The sequence below is a fragment of the Thunnus maccoyii genome, chromosome 6 (genome assembly GCF_910596095.1).
Source record: "Thunnus maccoyii chromosome 6, fThuMac1.1, whole genome shotgun sequence".
NCBI lineage: Eukaryota > Metazoa > Chordata > Actinopteri > Scombriformes > Scombridae > Thunnus > Thunnus maccoyii.
In genome coordinates this window covers 7952425-7976363 of record NC_056538.1, presented here as the reverse complement: position 1 = coordinate 7976363, position 23939 = coordinate 7952425, and the positions used below count along the sequence as shown (strand labels likewise).

General features: G+C 41.9%; 4 protein-coding genes across 5 annotated transcripts; 1 reads left to right on the top strand and 3 right to left on the bottom strand.

The window, feature by feature from the left end:
- Positions 1-4918: 4918 nt before the first annotated feature.
- On the bottom strand, positions 4919-6335 carry LOC121898925 (complement C1q-like protein 4). The gene is made up of 3 exons (XM_042414456.1): positions 6329-6335; positions 5627-5767; positions 4919-5476 (listed from the first exon to the last, which is right to left on the bottom strand). Exons 1-3 carry the CDS (start codon positions 6333-6335, stop codon positions 5043-5045), a joined length of 582 nt encoding a protein of 193 aa, XP_042270390.1. The 3' UTR covers positions 4919-5042.
- Positions 6336-7585: 1250 nt separating this feature from the next.
- Positions 7586-13707, bottom strand: ftr86 (finTRIM family, member 86). 2 transcript variants are annotated; one of them, XM_042414828.1, is made up of 12 exons: positions 13578-13707; positions 11725-12331; positions 11302-11397; positions 10932-11165; positions 10641-10800; positions 10442-10543; positions 10249-10299; positions 10064-10114; positions 9918-9959; positions 9535-9600; positions 9232-9434; positions 7586-8184 (listed from the first exon to the last, which is right to left on the bottom strand). In XM_042414828.1, exons 2-12 carry the CDS (start codon positions 12232-12234, stop codon positions 7849-7851), a joined length of 1851 nt encoding a protein of 616 aa, XP_042270762.1. In that variant the 5' UTR covers positions 12235-12331; positions 13578-13707; the 3' UTR covers positions 7586-7848. The 2 variants fall into 2 exon arrangements, with proteins under 2 accessions (XP_042270762.1, XP_042270763.1); XM_042414829.1 differs by lacking the exon at positions 13578-13707 and adding an exon at positions 13267-13549.
- Positions 12392-16396, top strand: nudt8 (nudix (nucleoside diphosphate linked moiety X)-type motif 8). The gene is made up of 5 exons (XM_042414831.1): positions 12392-12972; positions 13741-14631; positions 14718-14850; positions 15273-15350; positions 15722-16396. Exons 1-5 carry the CDS (start codon positions 12953-12955, stop codon positions 15905-15907), a joined length of 1308 nt encoding a protein of 435 aa, XP_042270765.1. The 5' UTR covers positions 12392-12952; the 3' UTR covers positions 15908-16396.
- A 423-nt stretch (positions 16397-16819) lies between these two features.
- Positions 16820-23477, bottom strand: LOC121899178 (membrane frizzled-related protein). Its single transcript, XM_042414830.1, has 13 exons — positions 22805-23477; positions 21835-21943; positions 21052-21189; positions 20708-20869; positions 20343-20562; positions 19484-19614; positions 19260-19385; positions 19092-19168; positions 18849-18997; positions 18485-18615; positions 18063-18197; positions 17695-17822; positions 16820-17521 (listed from the first exon to the last, which is right to left on the bottom strand). Exons 1-13 carry the CDS (start codon positions 22856-22858, stop codon positions 17297-17299), a joined length of 1785 nt encoding a protein of 594 aa, XP_042270764.1. The 5' UTR covers positions 22859-23477; the 3' UTR covers positions 16820-17296.
- Between the last annotated feature and the right edge of the window lie 462 nt (positions 23478-23939).

The following is a 23939-nucleotide window of genomic DNA, read 5'->3' as shown; positions in this document are numbered from 1 at the left end:
TACAAGCTTGAACCATTTAATCTTACAACATTACAAATTTTAACATTAATAAGCCACCTTCCGTCAGAATATTTCAATCCTTAACTACTTCTATTATGTTTGACCGATCTGTTGAAAAGTCATTCTGGTTCAGGTTGTTTGTGAAGCTCCAACCATCTCCCTCTTACATATTATACCCCTGTAGCTGCAACATGTAAACGCACCCAGTCTCACCTCACCTCTCATGCTGATGCTGGTGAATGATGATGGCTTCATAAGGATGGAAGGTGTGCAGACTGATCAAGAAACAAGATTCATGGATATATATTTTTCTCAGAGCCCCTCCCTCGTTACCTCTCAGTTTTATTCCTCCTCTTCTAAAATCACTCCTCCTTGTTTTGTTTTTTATCGCCCGCCCTGTTCGCCTGTATAACTTTATAACTGGAGATGTATTTCTTCATCACTAGGGGCTCTCATTTTCCAAAATTCACACACAAGCAGGCACACACCCTGCAAGGCTTTGTTGTTGATGCCACCCAGGTATCATCTATCATCTGAGATGAGGTGTATTGTATGTGGAGTTCAGTTTTCTCATCAGCATTATTTTTATCAGTGTACATGACTTTTTAGCCATGCACCATGTTTATTCTAACTACCTAGTCCAACCACCCGGGCCACGGTTCAATAAGAACATACTTTTCTTCCTGAAATGAAAAAAAAAAAATTCTGAGAGTGTGAAGTATTGCTCACAGCATCACTACATTCTGAGAACTAAATGATGCACTGACTCACTGTTGTCCAACATGAAGCACAAGGGAAAAGCCACAGACATGTTGATCTCGCTGCTCTATCACTGTAGAAAGAGAATAAAGAGTTCAGTCAGATCTATGGGGGGCATAATGAAAGGAGGCCGAGAGGAATGAATGCTGTGACTGCTTAATGTGAGGGTACTTATTTGCACTCACAAAGGTTCAAACGAGAGCTCAGCGAGGCTGTACTTTTGCATGGTGGTGCTTTGAGCTTAAAGGTCAAGGTTGGTGATTTTCTATATTTTTCTTATTGTCAAAAAATCTCATGTACAGAGCCAAACCAACAATGAAAAACTATTAAAAACACATCAGTGAGTCACACAATGATTATGATCATTATGTGCTACATATCAAAACCTCTTGACTTTGTTGTAAATTTCTCAAAGAACTCCAGGCTGTGATATGTAGCACAAGCTAGCGAAGCACTGTAAACAGAGCTGCGTTCCTGCACACGAGCAGTGGCATCTGCCTTACAAGGAACTTCTCTTAGGAGACTGAAAACGTGGTTGCTGTCACCAATCTATGTGTGGATACACACGCAATACTTGTAAGTACAAGTTGGTTTGACTCTGCACATGAGATTTGTTGATAATAAGAAAAATAAAGAAAATCGCCAGCCTAATCCCTGACTGTTGCTGTTTTGTTTTTGACTCAACAATCATTATCTCTTTGCATACTTCTCGGACTCTTCAACCAGAACTCACTCTGTTGATTTGTGCCTGGATCAACTGTATTTGAGTACTCTTGAGTCTGCCGTTGAACTCGTTGTGTAATTGTTGTTGTTGAGCTTGTTCTGTGTGGAAATACAGCCACAAAATATCTAACCATGGAGTTTATAGAAGGGAGTAGAGCAGTGGTGTCGGAATGAGTTTTGAAGTGGGGGGACATCCAGCTTTGGTTGATGTAATAGGTTAGTGAACTTTTTCATGTCAGCTTCCTTTCAATCTGCCTAGCCTACTGTTTTTCTACAACTAATATGGTAAGAAATGCACTCCCCTTTTTTTTTAGCACAGTGGTCCACCAAAAAGTGGCTAAGAATGTTCGACTCCTCTCTCTCTCTCATCAAGAGTCAGTGGTGGTGGTGGTGGTGCACTCTCTCTCACATCTGAAAGCTCCACTGGCAAGGGCACTGTAGGCCTAGGATTGGTCGCAAAACCAAGTTTTCTTTGCACAAACTTTTTTTGTAGCCCAGTGCCTATATAACATACAGTATGCCAGCAAAGACAGCACACAGGATGTGCAGTTAGGGCAAACACACACGACATGTCACACACACACAATTCATAATCAGTGTCAGATGTCAGATATTGGATGTCAGATCACTTTTATTTCATTTGAATCACACAATGGTTGATTATGATTGGATTCAAAGGTCCAATATGTTAGAGTAGGCTTACCGTAATATCTGGCTTAGACATTACCACTTTATTACCATAACACCTGAAAGTGGGGGGACAAAAAATCTTGTTGTCCCCCCCATTCTGGCACCAGTGGAGTGCAGGCCCATCAGGGTATGTAAGAGTTTCTTACTGGACTTAGACTCCAAACTTTTCCAGATGTAGTTAAGACTCTGAATAACAAACTAATGAGCAATATTTTCTCATTTCCTTAACATGTGATGTTTGACACATCTATATATGAGCAAGTTTTCTGGCACATGGGGTCTTATAAGTGTCAGGTAACTATAGTCAAGTCCACACTAGTATAAAATACCAGGTAAAATCTCATAAATTGTGTCTTGCACTTCAGCATAAAGACATGTGATCTCTTGTATGTTTTTAGATCGCACTGGTGGCTGAACTGTTGAGACTTTAGCAGAGAAAACAACTCCTATCTGCTTCGACTGCTGAAGACATGACTGACCTTCTGGTGGAGGAGAGCAAGAGCACAGTGAGAGTGAAACGAGTTACTGAGACCCACATATAGTCCAGCACTACACCTGACCTGAACAGTAAAGATGAAGCTTGTATTTTCTTTCTGTTTGAAGGCTCTGGGAGTTTGAATTTGAGAATATGTCAAATCTGCTCATTGTATCCCATTCCTTATTTCAGGTATTTGAGATGAACACCAGCATGAAGATGCAAGATGTTGAGTTTGAAGTCAGAAGGCTCCTAAACTCTCCAGAGACCATCCCTCCTCAGTTTCAGTGAGTCATATTTGACACACATTTATTATCAGTTACAGTATAGTGGTTGTGATGTCTCTGTGGGGTCCAGAGCAGCAGCAGGCCCCCATGACCAAACTGCTCGGCCCGTGGGTGGTGATGGAGGTGGTCCCAAAAATAGTGTGAGGAGTATGGTTGTCTCCCTTAAACACCTCCTTCAGCATGCCATCCCAGCAACTCTGCAAAACGGCTACTGGAGTCACTCAGGCTGTTCAGGACCAGGTCTCTCCACAACTCTGTTGTCCATGCTCCATCTTCTCTCGCTCCATCAGAGTCGATGTGGCCTTGTGTATCCAGGGGAAGGTTAGACAGGATTACACTCCAGACGTCCTGGTGAAGAGGCTGAACTTCTTTGCAACAGAGGTGTTAAACAACATCACTGATGCAGAGGGAGAGATTTGTGTGCTGTTTCAGCCTCAGCCTGACAAACACCTTTCTCATCTCCACCACCTCCTCCGACGCCTCCAGCTGAAGCTCCAGTTGCTTTAGTCTTGCATGGCAAGAGCATGAAGGAGGAGCCCAACAGACAACCGACTCTGCAGAGGTTTCTCCTCCTCCACCACCTCTGACACCTCCAGCTGAAGTTCCTTCAGTCCTGGAGGATTACAATATGATGTCATTTTAAAGATTTTAACAACATAATTAAACTTTTTTGTGGAAAAACCATATCAGAAATAAGTTCTATTCAAAGTAGAGTACATATACATCTTAAAACATGTATGGAGGGAATCTTTAAGCCTTCACATCCAGTTCAGTACAAAACTAGCCTATTCAAGCACAGCACATAAGTTTAATATCTCATCAGCCTAGTGTTTCTGATATAATTATCAGATATGTTTTATCTTTGTTGATTGTGCTCTTGGTCACCAGTGAGGAACTCCACTGCTAAAAGCTAGTGATTTAGTCAAAGACAATGGCGATTTGGCAGTATATTCAGTTCACTTTTAAGATTCGTTGATAAAGTTTTGTTCATACTTGTACTGAACACCTCTGGCAGATTTGGCCAATTGTGCAGCAGTTGAGGTTATTCTAGTATGAAGCAGTTCTTAGTCTTAATCTTTGACTGAAACCTGTTAGTCTCTCTTCTTCCTGAGATCTTCTGGTCCATTGGGACATGTGGGGTCCTGAGCTCTGCCACTGTATGCTGTGTCCCTGGCTAACTCCTCCCAGCAGGAGATGTGGGTCTTCTCTGCTGTTCTTCTACTCTGTGCCACCTAGAAGAGCAGATCTAGAGTAGCCTCCAAGCTCAGAAATACATTTGACTTGCTTGCAGCTATAATGCATATTAGTTCCTCTTAGTAATACTGGAGAGAGCAACAGAACTGAAGAAGTTCCTTGGTTTGAACACAGCTATGTGGGCTTGCCACTGTCCAAAGAAATGCAGATTAAGTGGCATCTAAATTGCTTCTAGGTATGTATGTGTTTGTCTCTCTTTGTGTGAGCTCTATGATAGACAGGTGACTTGACCATGGTGCACTCTGCTTTTTTCCCAATGGATACTGTAACAAACTCCAGCTTCTATGACCCAGAATAGGATGAACAAGTACAGTGTAGTGCGTCACCTGGCATGTGATACAGTATGTCTTGGCACATGGAGTAGTAGCAACATACAGTTGATTGAATAATTAAATTGCTTCATTTAAAATGTGTAAATGTATTCAAGAAGATGAATGATGAAAATGTATGACTTGAAATTCAAAGTTCTAAAGATTTTAGCTCAATTAATAATAACAATTATTGAATTTAGACACAACTCCTAACTCTCCAGCATGCCATTGTGGAGATTAAAACAAAATACTTCATAATGGTACTAGTTTGTTCAAAATCCTGATTTATTTTCTTGTGATTTTACAGGTTTATTACATATTTCCATCACATAAAATCAGTATGTAAAAGATTTACAGTTACAAGATTAAAGAAGATGGACATGGAACATGATGAAATAACACAAGCATAATATAGATGAGTTGAATTTTGAGGGTACAGAGGATCAGAGATTAAGGGTTATAAAGCATAGCTGTCACCACAGAAAGATTTCATGTATCAGACAGTAGGGTAACAAAATCCCAGAGCAGCTACATTTCCCTAAATTAGTCTGTGGCATACAGCAGGAAGCCAGTGAATGTGTTATAGTGACTCTTGTCATCGCAGAGGAAACATCCGATGGGAAGATTGACAGCCACCTGGTCCCCAGCCTTCAGGTGGAGGGCCACAACAATAGTGGCGCTATCCTCTTGGTCTTGCATATTCTTTTCTCTGGGGCCTGCCACCACCTTATTGTTCACCTGCAGACCGGCGCAGGCGGCCAGGCTGTTACCAGGAGAACCAGCGTCGCTGTAGACGGTGAGGGCGAGGCTGTAGACACCAGAGCGGGGAACAGTGAAGATACCGTTGTCCGCATTGTAGCCGTCTCCCAGGTTGATGAAGACATGTTTGTAGACGATAAGCCTGTCGTCACGGAAGGGTCCAAAGCAGTTCAAATTGTCTTCATTGGTTAGAGCGACAGAGAAGGCGCTGCGGCTGGCTGGAGATGCAGAGAAGAAGAGACAGATATGTTAGAAGTTGCATTGGGAAAAACCTTGAGTTGATTGAGTTACAAGATAGATATCTAAAATAAGATGTTTTGATGACCTGCACTCTCTTCTGGTTTGTGTAACCTGTGCATGTGTCTCACCTCTGACATTATTGAGGACAGTTTTTGCTTTCATCAGTTCTTTCTCCAGCTCATTGAGGCTCATGTTAAAGAACATTTTCATCCTTTGTATCTGCTGCTGCATCAGACAGCAACCGCACGACGCCTGGTCCGTCAGACACACTGAACACACACACACACACACACACACACACACACACAGATACAAACACATCAAGTTGAAGCTGTGCAGATCAGAGTATATGCAGATACATTGACCATGTCCTGATAGATAGGACACTTTACCTATTTTCTTAACCATCTCTCACCATTGTCTGTGTTGGGATTGACAGTTCTGGGATTTTCCGTGTTTTTTCCAGGTCCAGTCCAGGAATAATCAACAGCCCGGACGAATGCAGATTCCAACAGACATAGCAATATAATAGCTGGCAGAAAAAGAACAAAGGCATGTACCAGTAAACCCAGAAAGAATCATATCATTGACTCTTTTGAGAACAAAGAATTTTACCCCTTCATCTAAACCTTCATCCCAAAACCATTTAACTTAACACAGGATAAAAACGATGTCACACTAAGCACTAAAAAGCCACTTTAAAAAAAGGGGAACCTTTGCAGGTCTCACAAATCACTTACTACAACATGCTTTAAGTTTCAACCCTCCCCCTCTGACTGAACAAAACATGTTGTATAGTTACAACCATTTTCTATCATATCTCATCTCACCTCGCATGGTGATGCTGGCAACTGATGAGAGCTTCAGAAGGAGAGAAGGTGTGATAGACTGATGCAGGGTCCAGAGTCACAGCTATATATATATGTTCCCCATCAGTTCTAGTCTTCTGACATTCAAATGGCTCCACCCTGTTTCCGCTATTGTTCACCCTGTATACCTATGTACCTGTATACCTTAACTTGTTTCTTAATGAGTGGGTGCTCACAGACCCCCCACCTACCTCCCACCCCCACCACCACACACACACACACTCCATGGCTTTGTGTTGTAGATGTAGGTCAGGTATCATCTGTCCAAGTGCTGTTCCCATCAGCACAAAGATAACCTCCTTCCTCTGTGTTTACATGCGCAATACTTTACTGTATCAAAGACAGAGTGCAGGGCTGAAGATTCTACGGAGTTTGTCCACATAAATCTGTTTAAATTAGGCAGAGTAAGACAAGCCACAACAGTGGAGTTATTGTTGATGTGAACTGAGATTGGGGTTTGTGTCCACATCAATCCACAACATGTTGAACACTGACACTGAAGTATTGTTTTTCTGTCTTTTCATTTTTTTAAAATGTCCAATTCAAGACAGATATTTCATACACAGACTATGTATGCGTCATGTCATAAATGTTCATTATCTCTCTAATTTCTCCAACTTTTTCAATCAGGGCAGGTCACAACAAGCTGTTGCCACCACATGTAAAATGAGAGTTTCATTGTCCTCCTGTGAATAGTGTTGGATTACTTGTATTTACTAGCACAAAGCAAGCAGGCTATGCTTATGTTTAGAGTAAGAGAGAAATCACAAAAATCTTTGTCCAAAGGAGTACTGAGTGAGCAGGTGAGAATTTGGTGGGGGAGACTGAGTCAAAATAAATCTTTGATTAAGACAAATCATGAATTTTCGTTGCAGGTTTATGAATAACATCTTACCTGTGTCCAGAGAAAGGAATGGGTGGACAAAAGACTGTTGAAGGTCAAATAGTTCTCTCTAAAACATGTGGGAAAACTAAAGATACTACAGATAACTTGAGAACAGAGGGCAAGCTTAAAAACATCCAAAGATAAGATCAGCAGTGTTCTAGTTATTCATTTAGTCATGTAAAAAGCGTCATGTAAGCTCACAGAATCTGCATTAGCCTATATAGTATTCACATTAATAAATAAATACTGTCACAGGACACAAAGGTTGAAGAGATGTTAACTTTCATTCCAAGAATATTGTATGTTAAAAAAGGTGTACTGATTTGATGAAATGTGTTTATTACTATTTTATTAACTTACAACAAATATATTTTTAGAAAATACACAACACATGCATGGAGGCTGGTGCAAAAACAACATTGAGAAAAAAGAAAATTTAAGAAAAATTAAAGAAAAATATAGATGTTACTTCTCAAGAGGGATCAAACTCCAGGGCGAGAGGACATCTACTCCCTTATTAAAATGTCCAAGTGTAAAATACTTTCAACCAGACAAGCAGGTTATATAACAAACCTACCCATCATTCATATACAACTCAATCCAACTGGCAAACAGTCACTGTAGACCCTATCCCTGCCCAGAACCTGAACCCTGGGTACAGCGGTCCATTGAACTGGGTCTGGTGCTTATGGATGAGGTCAGCCTGGTTGTTGACAATGCGGTAAAAGGCAAGAATCCCTGCATGCTGGTCCAGATAGATGCCAACTCGTCGTGCCTTGGGTGAGCCCAGCAGTTTTTCCTGGCCATCATGCCAGAAGGAGAAGCCAGTACCGGACCAGTACAGGCTCCAGGACAGGGGATTGTGGCCCAGACGGCTTTTGTCATCAGCACCTTTACGTTCCATCTCCTTGTAGGCCACGCCGATGGTGATCTGCAGGGGGGGGACAGGGAAAACTAGATTAGGACAGGAGGCAAATCCTGGTAGCTGCAAATGCTAGTTAAAGATAAAATTTTATCTTCAATACCTAAGAAAACATCTCGAGGGATGTCAGTCCTCATGTTTTCTCATGTCATCTGAGTCTTTGAGTTTAAGTTTTCCCAAGTCATCTGATGTTTATTCCCAGGGCTCATTATTTTTGGAAAATATTTTAAAGACAAGATTAAAAGTCTACAGCTCTGCTAGGGACTGAGGCATGCTATAAGCTAAATATTAAAGTCAGCATGCTAACATTTCTGGATGGAACAGCATGCAACCAGGTGCTCGCCATATTAGTTTAGCATGTTAGCATGCTAATATTTGCAGATTAGCGACACAAAGTACTGAAGCTGAAGCTTCTGTGGTTAGTTTTGCAAGTATTTAGTCATTAACCAGATTAAAATTTTGACCTGATGATGGTGTTAGATGAAAAGTTAAGAGATCACCAAAGTTATTATAATTCATCCTGAGGGGAACATGGATGTGTGTACCAAATTTCATGGAAATCTATCCAATAGTTGTTGAGACATTTCACTCAACACCATAAATATGATGGCATTAAAGGAAAAATCAGGATTGTCAACGTTATTAAGATTCATCATCTGGGAACTGTGAGTGTCTGTACCAAATTTCATGGCAATATTTTGGGGAAAGTCTGTAAACAAAAGCAAAAAGAATTTATATAGGTTCGCAGTCAGATTAAACATAATATTGGCAGCTTTCTTTGGACAGACTGCTTATTCTTGTGCTCTCAAATCTGTCAACTTAAGTTGCTGGAGAGCTGTTTCATAATCACTACTAAGTTTTTATTTGGGCAAATGGGGCTCTACAATCAACAGACCCTGAATCCAAGATCTCAGTTGCTGTCTAAGTTAGCGCTTTAAGTTGATTTGTTAATACATTTTCACATAAAATTCTTGCCATTAGAAATGCTTTCCATTGTATGAAACATATGCCTAACTGAAAGCTCCCATTTCCCCACTGATGCCTGACTGACGTCACCTTCTGTCCAGTCCACTCCACCTCCCAGTAGTAAGGGCTCCCTGCCAGCGGCTCTCTGCAGAGAACCTGTCTCCAGAAAAGGAAGCGTTCAGGGTGGTCTGTTGGTTTCAGGTTCTCAGCCTGCATCGTGGCCTTATGACCTCCATCTGACAGCAGCACATGGCGATACACCGTGTTGGGGTCCAAGGTGGGTTCAAAGCGAACTGAAGGCAGAAGATGCATTTTAGTTAAGCATCCCTGAAGGCTTTGACACTGTGATCTACAGTATATTCTTTTTCATATCATGGAGTATAATGAACTCACATTTCAGCATCTCTCCTCTAGTCTTTGGCTCTGGATTCACAAGTCCCACTGTTGACACAGGAGGTGCTAGGAGCAAAGTACAAAAATGGATACAACGCTGCACTGGTAAAAAATAGTTAGGACAAATGACATTTAGGCCTGAGCTCAGCCTTTCAGGTTGTCAGACAAATGCTTTAGGTTAAAAATTGATATGGTTATAATTAGGGCCCACTTTGGGTTTTGACTCCTGCAGAGGGAGACAGGATTTGTGCACAGCCTTATAAAAAGCATTGCCCATGAGACTTAAATCAGGCATTAGAAGTCCTCCACGTCACACTTTCTACTTCTACAATGAGAACTTGAAGTTGATATGTACAGGCAGTTTTCAGTGCTTTAGTATTTACCTTGAGGCTGAGGAGGAGGGAATGGTGGAGGGGGTGCTGAAGCTTCATGTCCAGAGAAATGGCGAGACAGACAAGAAAGAGAAAAGATAAACTAAAAGAACAGTGAAACTGTTTTCATGTACAGTCCCAGGCTTTCTTATTCTTACCTAGAGGACATGCTGGAAGTAGATGTGAAGATTTGGTTGAATCTTCATGCCCTGTGGGTAAAAAAGAATGACCAGATGAAGCAAAATATTAACTCAGGGACTTTCTGACCGCCACGAGGAGGCCACACATTCCAGAGCATTTGTTTTATAAGCCACAAACTGTATGAAATTGCAAGGTCACTTACGTTGAGGTCGCGGTGGGGGTAAAGGTGGAGGGTTTGTTGTCATCTCATACACTACAGAAAAGAGTGGGTAAGTTGTAAGAACACATCTCAAAGTGTCCCTTTAGTATATACCCAACGGTCAAAACAAACGTGCCTCTCAGTTTGAACTTATTCTTGTGCTTATATTGAAGAAGCTGACTGGAAGTTACCGTACCTGAGTTTTGTGTGGTGGCCTGACCATGTTTATCAGCTGCTGTAGTGTCTGCTGCTACTGCTGCAGCACCATTGGGTGTTGAAGCCACGGGGTCGTCATTCACTACAGAGCAGAGGGAAGGTTTTGACTGTCTGAAGAGGAGAAAAGACAGGAAAGGAAAGGAAAAGAATAGAAAAGAAAAAAGAAGAGAAATACTGACCTAATGTGATGATCTTGTCCAGGCTGGCTTTGCAGAGGTCCTGTACTGACTCTTGTAGTTCTTTCATGGTTGAACGAATGGAGGCCACCACTGAGTCCTCAGTCAGTATCAACTCTCCTGTAGCACCAGTCTTACCCAGTGGCTCCATGATGAGGAAATTCTTGAGACCAAATAACACGAAATTAAAAAACTGCATTCCCTATTTTACTGGCGGTGAATATTATCTATTACTAATGTAGCTAAATGTGATTTAAAGCTTTTTCCTAGAACACCCTGCTTCACACTCAGTACCTTCAAGAAGCAGATGTGGTCCTGCATATCAGCCAGTCTGCTCAGCTCTTCACTCTTCCAGCGGAGCTGTACCACCTCCTGCTCCAGTCTGTGGATCTGCCCCTCAATCTTGCTGCCTAAGGAGGTCTCATGGGTGCTGAGAAGCTCACCAACCTGGATGCCCGTATAATTCACATTCTTGACCAGCTCAGAAAATAAATCAGTGCTCTCTTGCTCCAGAGCCTGAACCAAGGCCTGGAAAGAGATAACGAGGGATAAGGAAATAATGAAAAGAGGTTACAAAGAATGTAACGTTTGTCATAAGCAGAACGACAAGTTTTAGAGATAGTGACCAAAATTTCTACACCAAACAATCATAATTGTTCCTTACCTTGTGTTGACGAGCAAAATGTGGGAGCTCTTTAAGCTTTTTCTCAGTCTCCTGGACTCTCCTCTGTACTTCTGCCTGCATCTGAACAAGCTCTTTCTAGACACAAACACACACCATCCAGTGTTACATTTAAAAACTGACACTACACACACTATGGGGCAGTAATGGCCCCAGACATAGACATTGTACTTAGTTATTTGTGATGTTACTTCAGAAAATCATCTTAAAGAGAAGGGAGGACACTTCAACAGATGTGTGAGGTATACACAGACTGTTAGCTGTTTTACAAGTACTTCAAGTTAAGCTGCATTTTGTAAATGCCACACTTGTGACAACACAGTTTTTGATTCCCCTACCTCAGAGTCCTGTACACCAAGACTTACTGAAAAGCACTGATAATATTAATAATAATATATTACATACCTGTCTCTCTCGTCTCTCCTCCTGTGGTTTGGCTACACGATGTCCCTTGTGTCCATTCTGGCAGCATACCTCACACACACACTCCTTGTCATCTTGGCAAAACAGGTCCAGGGGTTGGTTGTGATGAGGGCAGGGTCTGGGGGCCACTGCGGGAAGCTGAGGGTACATGCTGCCCTGTCGTGGTCCTGTATCTGGTAGGACCTCTAGGTAAACAGGCATTGATGGTGGGGCAGAGGAGACAGCTGTGGAGGGGCTTTGCTTGAGGCTGTTGGTTCTCAGTTTCTCCATAGCTTCCGCTAGCACAGTGCTCTTGGCCAGCGAGGGTCGAGGGTCGAAGACCTGCCTACACTGGGGGCAGCTGTACTGGCCATTGCTGTCTTCCTTGTCCCAGTGGCTCTGGATACAAACCAAGCAGTACGAGTGTCCACAGAGTAAAGTGGCTGGGTCCTTTAGGGTGTCCAGGCACACTGGGCAGACAAAAGTCTCCTCTTCTGACCAGGCGGAAGCCATATGATGCTGGGTTGAGGGTAGGAAGGTGGATTAGTTTTCCCAGAGGTGAGACCCAGATGTATGTATGGATAACCACAAGGCTCCCTGTTCAAGTAGGCTACAGAAATAGGAAAGGCACACGTAGATGGCAAATTTCAAATGCCAGGTTTCGTGAATCACATGCTGCTTAAAAACTGAAGCAACCTGGTGGGGCTGGTCAAACAGGTTATGAGGAGTTTCTCTCTCTTTATGTCAGAGGTACTTGTCAGTCAAATCAGAAATGGTCAGCCTCATGAAATAATGTCAACTTATATGTCACTGTAAAATGAACTAATAATCTAATCATAAGTGTAATCATATAATGTTTGGAGTTTGACTGTGATGTGAGGCTCCTTAGAAACTAACTGTAATCAATGTTTTCCTACCAAAGTAAACAGGCCTAGTTAACTAATGCAGGGTCCAAAGAGGATAGACTGGTTTTTCCACCTCTGAAGATGTGACTGGCGATGTAAAGTAAGAACAATGTGGGGTTTTCCCAAACATTTCATCATTAAGTAATGCAAACATCCAGTCTCACCCCACCCTCTGTTTATTAGCATTACATACAGCTAAATAGAAAAATTGTTTGAAAAAACATTTGTCATCATCACAGCGCAGTGAGGGCAACAGTGACGTGTATGACGCTACTCTGCGCCATATTGACTAGTGGCAGCCGGCTAGCTGGACGAGAGGCTAGCAGATGTGGATTCAACTTTCAAGGTGAATGTTTTCCGCCTTCAAATGACATTTTGCTTTCAAAACTGGGTCAGTGGCGTGTTTCCTGACTTCGTGCAGGACATGTCGGATCCTAGCTTTTAACCAAATTTAAATGTCACCATTAGGATACGAATGACATTAGCTTTGTATTCAGTCAGTTTTATGCTAATGTGTTAGCCGGATAGTTAACGTGCTTACACTTCGACAGCTGACTTTTAAGAGAGATGTTGACGACCTGTCAACCATCTTCTGATAGCTCCAGTTAGTAGTAAAGAAGCCACAAACCTCAAACTTTACCTTTATGTGATATTTTTTTGATATTATTAACGCAGCCAACACAAGTCAGCTAACTGTTAACTAGCAGCTGTAGCCGGTACGCCAAAGTTTGTCTGCAGACAGATAACGTTAACTAAACTAACGTTATATTCATGTAACTTAATGCACTAACAGCCGAACTTTGCAGGCTCTGAGACAGTTTTCCGAGACCGTAACACCTCCTGAGCAGTCGTTAAATGTAACATTGAAGTATTATAGTGATTGTTGTTAAGTTTGGGTAAATCTCTGAGCACAGATCAGCCGGTCTCAAGAGCCCAAACTAGTCTACTCACCAGGACGTAATCACTCCTCCTCCACAAGTGGAGATGTGTGGTATTTAAGCTTTACCTTAGCTGTGAGATATACTGAACTTCATGCAATCTCATGTTGATGTAATTATTTGATGAGCACAATGAGCCTCATTGACTGATGCTTTTATTACTTTTCTTTTTGAAGGATGTTTATTAGGGGTCATCAGATCCTGACCTGGTCTTGTCCCATAAGGCCACTGCTGCTATTGAGAGAGTCTCACCTAACTGCTTTTTCTGAGCATGCTGGTGCTGGTTGGCATACTGCAAGAGAGCTGAAGGAAAGGAGATATGAGGGGTCATCATTGTCCGCAGAGACTGTATCCTGTTCAACACAGCTGTCTTTTTTTAGCTGGGACTGTGGTAACCATACGCTGAGAGAGGCTTCATTTCACAATCTCACATCCAAAGCCAATTTGTCCAGCCATCAGCCACCCCCCCAGGTTCCTGCTTCTGGAAAATCCAAACTAGCATCTAATCCTTGGAAGTGCACTGTAGTGGAAGATTTAGCTCAAAATCCCAAAGCTGTGAGCACTTACCGGGACTGTTTAACCAACACCACTTGCCTTCAGCCCTGGAGAAGGCTTTGGAACATTTGCCAACCTTCACACAGTTTCCCCAATAAGACTCAATGTACTTATCTTCAAAGCCATTTATATTACAGACAGCTCTTTGTAAGACCTCTCAGCTTGTCCACATGTAAGCCATGGATTTTGAACCACTTTCACAGTAGACCACAACACTACAGCCTCTCTTTTCACCAAACCAGAGCTGTTCATCAGGCTGCTCCTCATGTGGCGGACGGATGGAGAGGCTGTCTATCCCCGGAGAATGAAAACAGGTGTCGACTGAGGCTAGGGCCCAACTTGAAGCTCTACGAAGTGGAAAAGGGGAGAAAAGGGGCAAGTCAGAGTCAGGGAAAGAACCAGGGGAAATGGGCGTCTGTTCTGGTCTCTCTCTGCTCTGTTGAGGGGGAGCCAGCATTTCTCTTCACCCTGCGCTCCAGCACACTGAAGGGCAGGCACAAGGGAGATGTCAGGTTAGTGGAAGCCTGGAAACAAGCTACATTGTGTATAAAATGCTCAGTAGGGTACTGTATGTGTCCTCAATTCTACATTTGTGTAGCTTTGCAGGAGGGAAGAGTGATCCATCAGACAGAGATGTTGTGGTCACTGCACTGAGGGAAGCCCAGGAGGAGCTGGGTGTTAATGTGGCAACAGATCGGGTCTGGGGTGTCTTGAAGCCTCTCAGAGACATGGTGAGTGAGAACTGTTCTGAAGAGTTGAGGCCATGTGGTGAATGGGTGAGCTGTTTTCACTCCAAACTCCCTTCATTCACCACTTGGTCTAAATTTATGAAATGATTTCAGGATGGAATTTTTATTGTTAATGATTTTTTTGGCAGAAATTGTAAAACTGTGGTGCTGAGTCACATATGGCCACAAATCCTCAATGATTTGTCATAAAGTTAGGCCATAGTGAAGTCTACACCCATGATAAAGAAATAAACAGTAAATTGTTTTATAGGTCATGTAAATCACTTGTACACAAAACAAAATGAAAACAAGGCTAAGCAGTCAATTCTATCACTTGTCTAAGCTGTTTTTGCTAATCTCATTATTTTGATAGTAAGTCTGTATCTGATTCTGCCGCTGTCTGTATCTTTCATCTCTCTCTCCAGTCAGGGATGATGATTGCTCCTGTTCTGGCTAACCTAGGTCCTTTAGAAGAGTTGTCCTTCAAACCAAACCCTGGAGAGGTACAGTTGTCCTACATTTTATATCTACTCCAAATGAGCAGGTTTCCACTTGTGTAAATGACTGGAAGTTTTCATTTTGGACATGGTAGTGATTCATGTATTTATTAAGTCATGTTTTATACAGTTTATGTCAGTGTATTTTTCCATATTAGATCTAAAAAAATGTCTTTTTTCTGGGGTTATGATGTCACATCCAGACAATTTAGCCTACGGCTTTTATCGTCTCTCCGTTTCTTCTCTGACATCTTTTCTGTCTAGCAACATAAAAAATACAAATAAATAGACGAGTAACAGTAACATAAAAACACGCCTCTTTTCAGGTTGACGACCAAAGTTGTAACATGATCTCTCTTTATGTGTTTGTTTCTCAGGTCGAGGAGATCTTCACATTGTCCTTGTCCCACTTGTGCAACCCTCACAACCGTGGCTACACACACTTCCGCACCGGTGACAAGTACGGATACACACTCCCTGTGTTTCGTAATGGGAAGCATCGAGTGTGGGGCCTGACAGCCGTGGCCCTGGACCAGACCCTTAAGCTTATTGTCCCGTCGTAGCGACTGCCTCGATCACAGCTCTGCTAAAGCACACCCATCAAGATTTGATCAGGACAAATGTGCAATCAACCTTTGTGTAGCAAAAGCATGTCAGGAATCAGAGTGAATACAAAACAGATTTTTATTCACCCATTCTCATTCATAAAGTTACATTTATTTCCTTCCTGGGAATTTCACAGTAAGGAGGAGACTGTTCTCATTTACGCACTTTCTGAACCTCGGGGGTATAAGAATCTTTGTTGAATAGATCAGGTGTATAAAGACGGTGGCCAGCTGTGTTGATGTCGGAGATAAAACAGTAATTTGATTTGTAGAACATGTAAGAAGCAAAAACAGTATTTTAATACACCTGAATTCCTACCTGAACACCTTTAGTATGAAGACTACAGACTTCCTTTATTTTTTTTAATTGTTACAAATCCTGCTTTAATTCAGCTTCAGATCTTCTGTACCAGCAGTTACCAATTAAATGCATTTTAACAAGTTAAATCAATGCGTCACTGAGATAACTTTTGCCATATGAACTGAACATGAGGCTTGTGTTTGTTATCATGTCGACTCGGCGAAGAAAATCTATAACAGGTCATTATTTCCACTATGATTCAACTTCTGCCTGTATCTCATTTTACCTCACCCTAGAGCAAATCTGGACTGTTATAAACACTGAAATGATATTAGCACATCATGATGTGGTGTGTTGAAGAACAATGCAATGACGATGGTTTTAATTGTACTCTGACTGTATCATTCACTCTTCATAGATGATCTGTTTTTTACAATTGACGTCAAAGCAATAAATAGTGCAAAAAAGACAATTTACAGCAAAACAGCGTGATTCCTATTGGAGATTGAGAACTTTTTTTTTTAGCTTAGTTGGTATCTAAATAAGATAAAAACTAATTTTCATCTCCTTTATGGCTTCTTTAAAGCAAGACTAACTTTGTAACTAATAAAAATTTTAGTTAGAAAACACTGTTCAACAGATGTTGTTTATTGACCTTATCACTCTTCTCCACTTGTGCTACTGTAGCACTACATTTTGACATTAGCCACGATCCTGTAATCGTCAGCTGTGGCCACAGTGTCAGCCTTCTTTAAAAATTGCTACGATGCCATAATATTCTATGTTACAAGCTCCACAGGCAGCAGTGTGTTGAGGGTTGCAATTTTGCTGGAAGTCAGTCTGCTTGCTACAACACAACTCTTTAATGCTGTGGACCTGCTGTGAAAAACTGGCCTGGTCTCCAGTTCTTTGAAGTTCAGGCCTTTCAGTCCTCAAACACTCCATCTGGTGCCAGATGTCTGTTTTGGAGCAGACCAGGTATGATATGATATGATCTCTCACTAACAACACAGCGGTAACGTTAAGGCATTGTTGATGTTGAGGCATCAAGGCAGTGAGCACTCCATGGGGTCCTGTGAGTCAGGCAGGAGGTGGCAGTTGAAGGGCCAGCTGAAGGAGAAGAGGTCCAGGGCTTGGCTGCATTGCTGCTCGGCTGAGGAGCAGACTGAACGGCAGGGCTGGAGGACGCCACCGTGAGGGCTGCACTGGGGCAGGAACATCCCGCACACCAGCTTCCGCAGGGGCTCGAAGCATGCCAGCTCCATCAACACCTTGGACGAGAAGGTTAAGTGTGTGGGTTGAAACTGCTGTACAGCTGTTGAAGAAGCTACAGCGGTCAGTTCATTCTTTGATTGTGTGTGTTTGTGCTTCCAAGAGGCCCAATTTTTAAAGATGGCAGATCAGTAACATGAAATAAAAGGTAGGTTATGAAAGTAGCTCTTACCCGATACTGTTGTAGGAGTGTGGCAGCTTCTCTTTGATCAGCAATGGACAGCCAGATGTTGGGGAAGGAGGTGAGGTTGTAGCTGAGGCCCTGACACATCTCTACCTCTATGAACTCGCATGATGAAGCTGGCGGCATGGAGAAAGGAAATCATTCCTGTTCTTATTTTACACTTATCTATAAAGTCAAGGCCTTAACATTTAGTTTCTTTGAGTTTTAATTCTGATAGGGTTTGTTTTTTATTTTATGGGTGATTTCAACAGCCAAACTTCTTGCATTTTCTTCTCAGTGGTGCTGGAAACAAACACCGCTGTATCTGTGACAGTCTAGCAGCCCTCTGATTGGGGTCAGAGATAGCATGGACTCACTGAAAGGAGGGTAGGTGGAGTTGCCGCAGCCCTGCTCATCTGCTCCATCAGAGCAGTCGTTCCATCCATCACACAACCACTGCGGCTGAAGACACTCTCCTGTACTGCATGCAAACTGGCTAGGACCACATGTCCCTTGAAAAAACAAACACAGGAGTCGGTTATAGAAAGCAAAAAGAGACTATGTGAAGAGCAAAGGAAGAAGCATGGCGTTAACAGCTGCTCCCAGTTTTTGGAGAATAAATGTAGGTCATATAGAGCAAAAGGAAGTAAGGAGAAGAAATATGGTCAAATGAGGTCATTTCATTTGAGGAAGGAAAAGGCATCAAAGAAAGGAGAAGAAAAGGGAATACAGGAAGATCAGAGGCAATGGATAAATGAACTGAACTGAATGAATTAGCTTAACAAAAGCAAGAACTCACTATCCAGTAGAGACACAGCCTGATATGTTGCGTTGAAGCCGCTGTCGGCCACTCCCTCATCAGCCACAAACACCACAGTCATGTGGGGGCCAGAGGAGGTCAGGTCTGGTGGGAAGCTGGTACCACAAAACCTGAGACAAAGGCAAAGCAAACAAAAGGGGCTTCAGAACATTGTGGTTATATAACTTACATAAAGGAAGACACATTTACCCTTGTTTATTCTTATCATACAGGATTTAAACAGCAACGAAAGGATAACTGAAGCTACAGTTACTGTCCAGGCAGTTGAAGCTGTAATAGCAGGGTAGGAATCTAACTAAACATTTGACATGCAAAAAAAAATGAAGACTTCGATATGTCTCACCTTCCCAGAACTCGACCAGCTCCAGTGTCGACGCTGTCGTGCACCTCCACATAGTCAAACTCACACACATCCTGAGTCTCCAGACTGAAGTTTCTGAAGCTCAGTGTGATGAAGTGACCCTCGTCAACAGATATGTACCATATACACAACTGATGGCAAACAGGGGAACCCAAGATTAGTGAAAAACACAAGTTTATCAGTCCTGTAATAGCCAGTTTGGAGTGTGTTTGGCAGTGAATGTACCTGCTGGTGAGGATAAGGCCTGGGGTGGTTTGGACTTGCCAGGTAACCATACGGCCCGCTCTTCTGCCCACCACATTCTGTGAAAAAACAGAAGCAACTAGGGCTTTTAAAAAAAAGTGTGTAACTTTTCTCTATAGTATGTTTCTAACTTAGTTTGCATGTTCTCACCCTTGTTTTTATGGCTGCAGTTCGCCTCGTCTGTTTGGTCTTGGCAGTTTGGATGACCGTCACACACAGACACAGGCAGCAGACAGCGACCACTGTCACACATGAACTCTTCTCTGGAGCAGCTCTCTGAGAGAACATATGCACATAGATGCAAATGAGCATTAGAAAAAGTATTCATGTATATCACATGCAGTTACACACACACACACACACACATTACTGACTGTGTCCAGGCAGGATGGCCTTGTACTGTGCTGTGAAGCCGCTGCCTGCAATGCTGCCATCAGATCGGAAGGTGACCCACACCGTGCTGCTGTTTGTGTTGACTGTTGGTGGCGCTACGTTTCCACAGAACCTGCAGGAGAGAAATGTAGAATTTTATTGGAACTTTTTTTCCCTCCATATTACAGTTTGGAGCTTTTAGTCTGAACTTCACCCTGTAAATTCTTGAGAGGATTTGTAAGCAAGAGTTGTGTAACATTTTTAGAATTTCATGAATCATGTTACAACACTTTCCAAGAATGCAAGTAACAAAAAGGTCAAAGTATTTACATGTAATGAAATATTTCCAAGAAGCATTCAGTACCTAGAAGTACTCCCCAATCATGCACAGACCAGCAGTGCCATCTACCAACTTTTTAAGGTAATGACATGAACCCTAACAATGTTCCTTCAGGTAAAACCTATAAAAATGTTGCTTTAAAAAGTTACTGTTGCGTAGGTTTGAATTTCAGGTCTGTCTGACATTTTTATTCACTCAAATTTGCCAGAAAACACATCCATACTTTACCTTTCCTTCAATAGTAAAGTCCTCCAAACACTTAGCAGATGGTAGGAACTTATTACATTTACATTGTAGGTGGTTTTGGAATTTATCTCAGAAAAATCTATGTGCAACCCAAAATATGTAGCAAATATATAAACTTTTTAACACAAGCAGAACCTTTTAAAAGTGAGCTACGCACTGTATTATGAAAATAACAGCTGACAAGGGAGTATGAGTGTATAATGTAAAATGAGGAGTGATTCCACCGTCCTGAGAGTGTGTCACGCATGTGTTGTGACAAGTGATCAGCGACCAACCTGGTGACCACAGAGCTCTGCTCTATCTGCTCCTGCACCTCCAGCCAGTCAAACAGGCAGGGAGATGGACCCTCCACGTTCAGGGAGGAAACATGGATCTGGACCAAGGAGGGGGGCGGGACTCTGATCACCCACACACACAGGGAGTTGGTGGGGTAGGAGCCGGGGTGGTTAGGTGAACTGAAACTGCCCTCTGCTTCAGTCAAAACTCCTCCACAACCTGGGAGACAGAAAATAATGTCTTGTCTAAATCACTAAAAAAAGAAAAGGCCTCCAGGTAAAGAAATTTACCTTGTAAATGTTTTAAATGTTTTATATTACATTACAATATTAAAGTAAGTGGGCATATTGTTTGAGTGTCCTACGTGTTTCAGATGGGGGGATCTTAGCGGGCTGCGGTGCTGATGAACTGTCCTGCTGACTTCTGTTGGCAGGAATTGTGGGTAAAGTGTGGGACGCTCCTGCACTCAGCAGGTCTGGAGGGCTGGTGGGCAGCAACTGCTCCTCTACTGCCTGACCTTTGATCTCTACATCATGGACAGAAAATAGCAACACATGACGGAAATATGACAGATCGTCTAGTCAGAGAAAAGGTTTGTTCTATAGAAAAAAGTAATTACTTATTCTAAATAATAATATTAATAAATAAATACATGCTTTATGGTGCAGTTGAATTCATAGAATCACTGCAAACATCAGTCCGACTCACGTGTGAGGATGAGGGCCAGCGCCAGTCCGATGGCTGCTACCAGGAGCAGGGCAGCAGCAGAGACCACAACCACTCCCCAGCCACAACCTGGTCCCCGCAGACGCATAACACACACCCCGAATAGACCCCAGCCCAGGCCTGAGTGATAGAGCGCACACACATATTAACATGTACAGTATTGCAGCACAGAGAAGAGCTTGATTGCTACAACAGTTCATATACTTACGATTTTAACTTTCTTTTAGTTTTACTTTTTGCATGTAATTTGAATTTTATTTCCCTTTTATTCCCATTTTATTTAACACCTAATAGTTATTAAAATGGAATCTTATGCACATGTTTTGTAACCTTTGTATTTAACTTAATCATGTTTTAAGTTTAGTCTTCTCAAATCTTTTCAATGAATCTCTGGTTTCTGTTTATAATAATTACTGTTGAACATAAAGGTTCATTTATGACCTTGGGAATAGTAATTTGGCAAATAATCAACTCATGGTACTCTTACTGCATCTCATGGTCTTTATCAGTGATGGAGCTTAGTAAGTTGTCATGACAACTAGGAAAAAGTTCTAACAAAAACTTGTATGGGGACCTTGAGTTGAGATATATAATCACCATGTTTTGCACACAGTTTTTATAACACACACTTTTATTTACTCATTTTGAAAACTGGACTAAAAGTCAGCAGATATAAGTGAGGCAATAGTGTTACTAATCCAATACACACACTCCCACACACCCAGTCCAACACAGTTCAAGCAGTAAACTGGTTGGCTAACCCACCAGCTGCTGGTGGTTTGATTGGTTCAGGGGTGGATGAGGAGGTTCTGAATCCCTCCACCCTTTCCTCTCGCTCCCCCTCCAGCTCGAAGGCGGGATTGCAGAACACATTCTGAGAAAAGCAGAACAGAGGAAAGTGGAAATGAAAATATAAAAATCTATATAAGATATTTATAAAAGTGTTGATTTTAAAGCAAGATTTTATAGTTTCTGAAAGAAGAAATATCACATTCTTCCTCTTGCAAATGAAAAGTTGAATTCATAAGTAATGAAATGCATCATTCCTAACTACAATACATTCAAGGATTTAGGTGACAGCATTACTTGGTCTGATATGACCAGTAGCTTGTGGGACCAGTGTTAAACTTTAGATAGATATTGCTGCATAACAGACATTAAAAAGTCACCTTGCTGACTTTACTTTCTATTTATGGTCCCATTCCACTCACTTTTGGCCAGGCCATCTGGTGATGGTGTCTTTAAAGCGACAGACTAAAGAGAATCTTGGGAAATGTAGGAAAATCTGATGTACCATCATCCTGTAACTGCAGCTTGTGGCCACAGTGGTCGCTTTTCAGCAAAACACACACTTCAGATACTAACCCTTACAGTGCAGTTACATTTGCAGTGATCATGCACAAATTTTAGACACATGCAGGTTTCCAGCCTAAAAATATGACTTGGTTCAAACCTCACAGCTAAGATGCATTATAACTATAACTTAATGATCAAGATATTTTGAAGGGGCAAAAATCAGTGCCCAATCCAGAAGGGGAACCTTCACCTTCAAATCTTGATTAAAACCAGCTCTTGAGTCAAAACATGAATTTGTTTGTTTGTCACCAATTGAATCTTAACCGAGTCTATTTCAAGTAAGGCTGTAACAAATGAACATCTGTTGAACGTCCCGATAACTCTGTGACCTTTCCCACAGTACAGCACTATTATCATCCATCTCATCATCCTCACTCACCTTATAAATGTCTGAGGAGTCTGAGTACACGGCTACTTGGCTGAGGTCAGACATCTTTAGTCTGCTGTCCCTCCGTCAGGGAAACAAGAGGCACTCTAATCAGTGCTCCTCTCCTCAAAGAGCCTGATGTCGTGATAAATACACCAGTCTTGACATCCTGATGAGAGCTATTTGTCCATGAAGAAATGTTAAAGACCTTATCCTGGGTTTTCTCAACATTGTTCACTTTTTGCTCCGACTGTAAACTTCCACTGAAGTGTAGAAAGTGTACGGCCTTCACTCCTACAGCATAGCAGAGCAGTCCTTTGTTGGACATCCAGTAACATAATCCAGATAAAATGTAAAATTAAAAAAAAGTTTTGTCACATAAAACTATCCCTGTTAACTTATCAAAATATCCATGTTTGCTGCTGGTGTCTGTCCTTTTGTGTAGTTTAGTGTCAGCAGCATCGACCTGTATAGTTCTCTTGTTTTTTTGATGGTGTGTGAGTGGTTACAAAAGAGTTTTAGAAAACTCCTTCACAGTGTTGAACAAAGCCGAGTCAGCTGAGAGGACTGAGCCCCTTGGAGGAGGAGGAGGGAGGGGACAGGGGACAACAGGGGAAGGTGGAGGTGGGGGTCCCTGTTAAAACTCTATAATCCCTATAATGATCTTTTAAGCTTCTAAAATGATTCAGTTACACGCACGCTTGCATGCCCAGATGTATGATTGAGCAGTTGCACAAACACACTAACAATCGTACACGTGAGAACTACACAACTTTTAAATCAAACCAAAAAAACTTTGGCACAGAGACGACGCAATCTGAGTCAATTAGTAATCATTCTTGGTAATTAGGCATCAAAACAACAACAGAATTGGGGTGAGGCTTTGTTTGGGAATTGAGAATAACATTAAGTTGTGCTAAAGAGATTGTGAGATTTGAAATAGCATTAATACCCAAAGCTGGCTCATGACATTGCAGCTGGAGCAGCTTTTATTTTAAATGAATATGTGATGTTAAAATGTCACTAAAAGAAATACTAAACTGCTCAGAATCCTAAAGAGAAAGAGAAAGAGATCAAATCAGGGTAATCAAAAATGAAAGTAAGAGCTCAATTCTGTGTTTTTTCTTGAATTGCTCAATACCTCCTT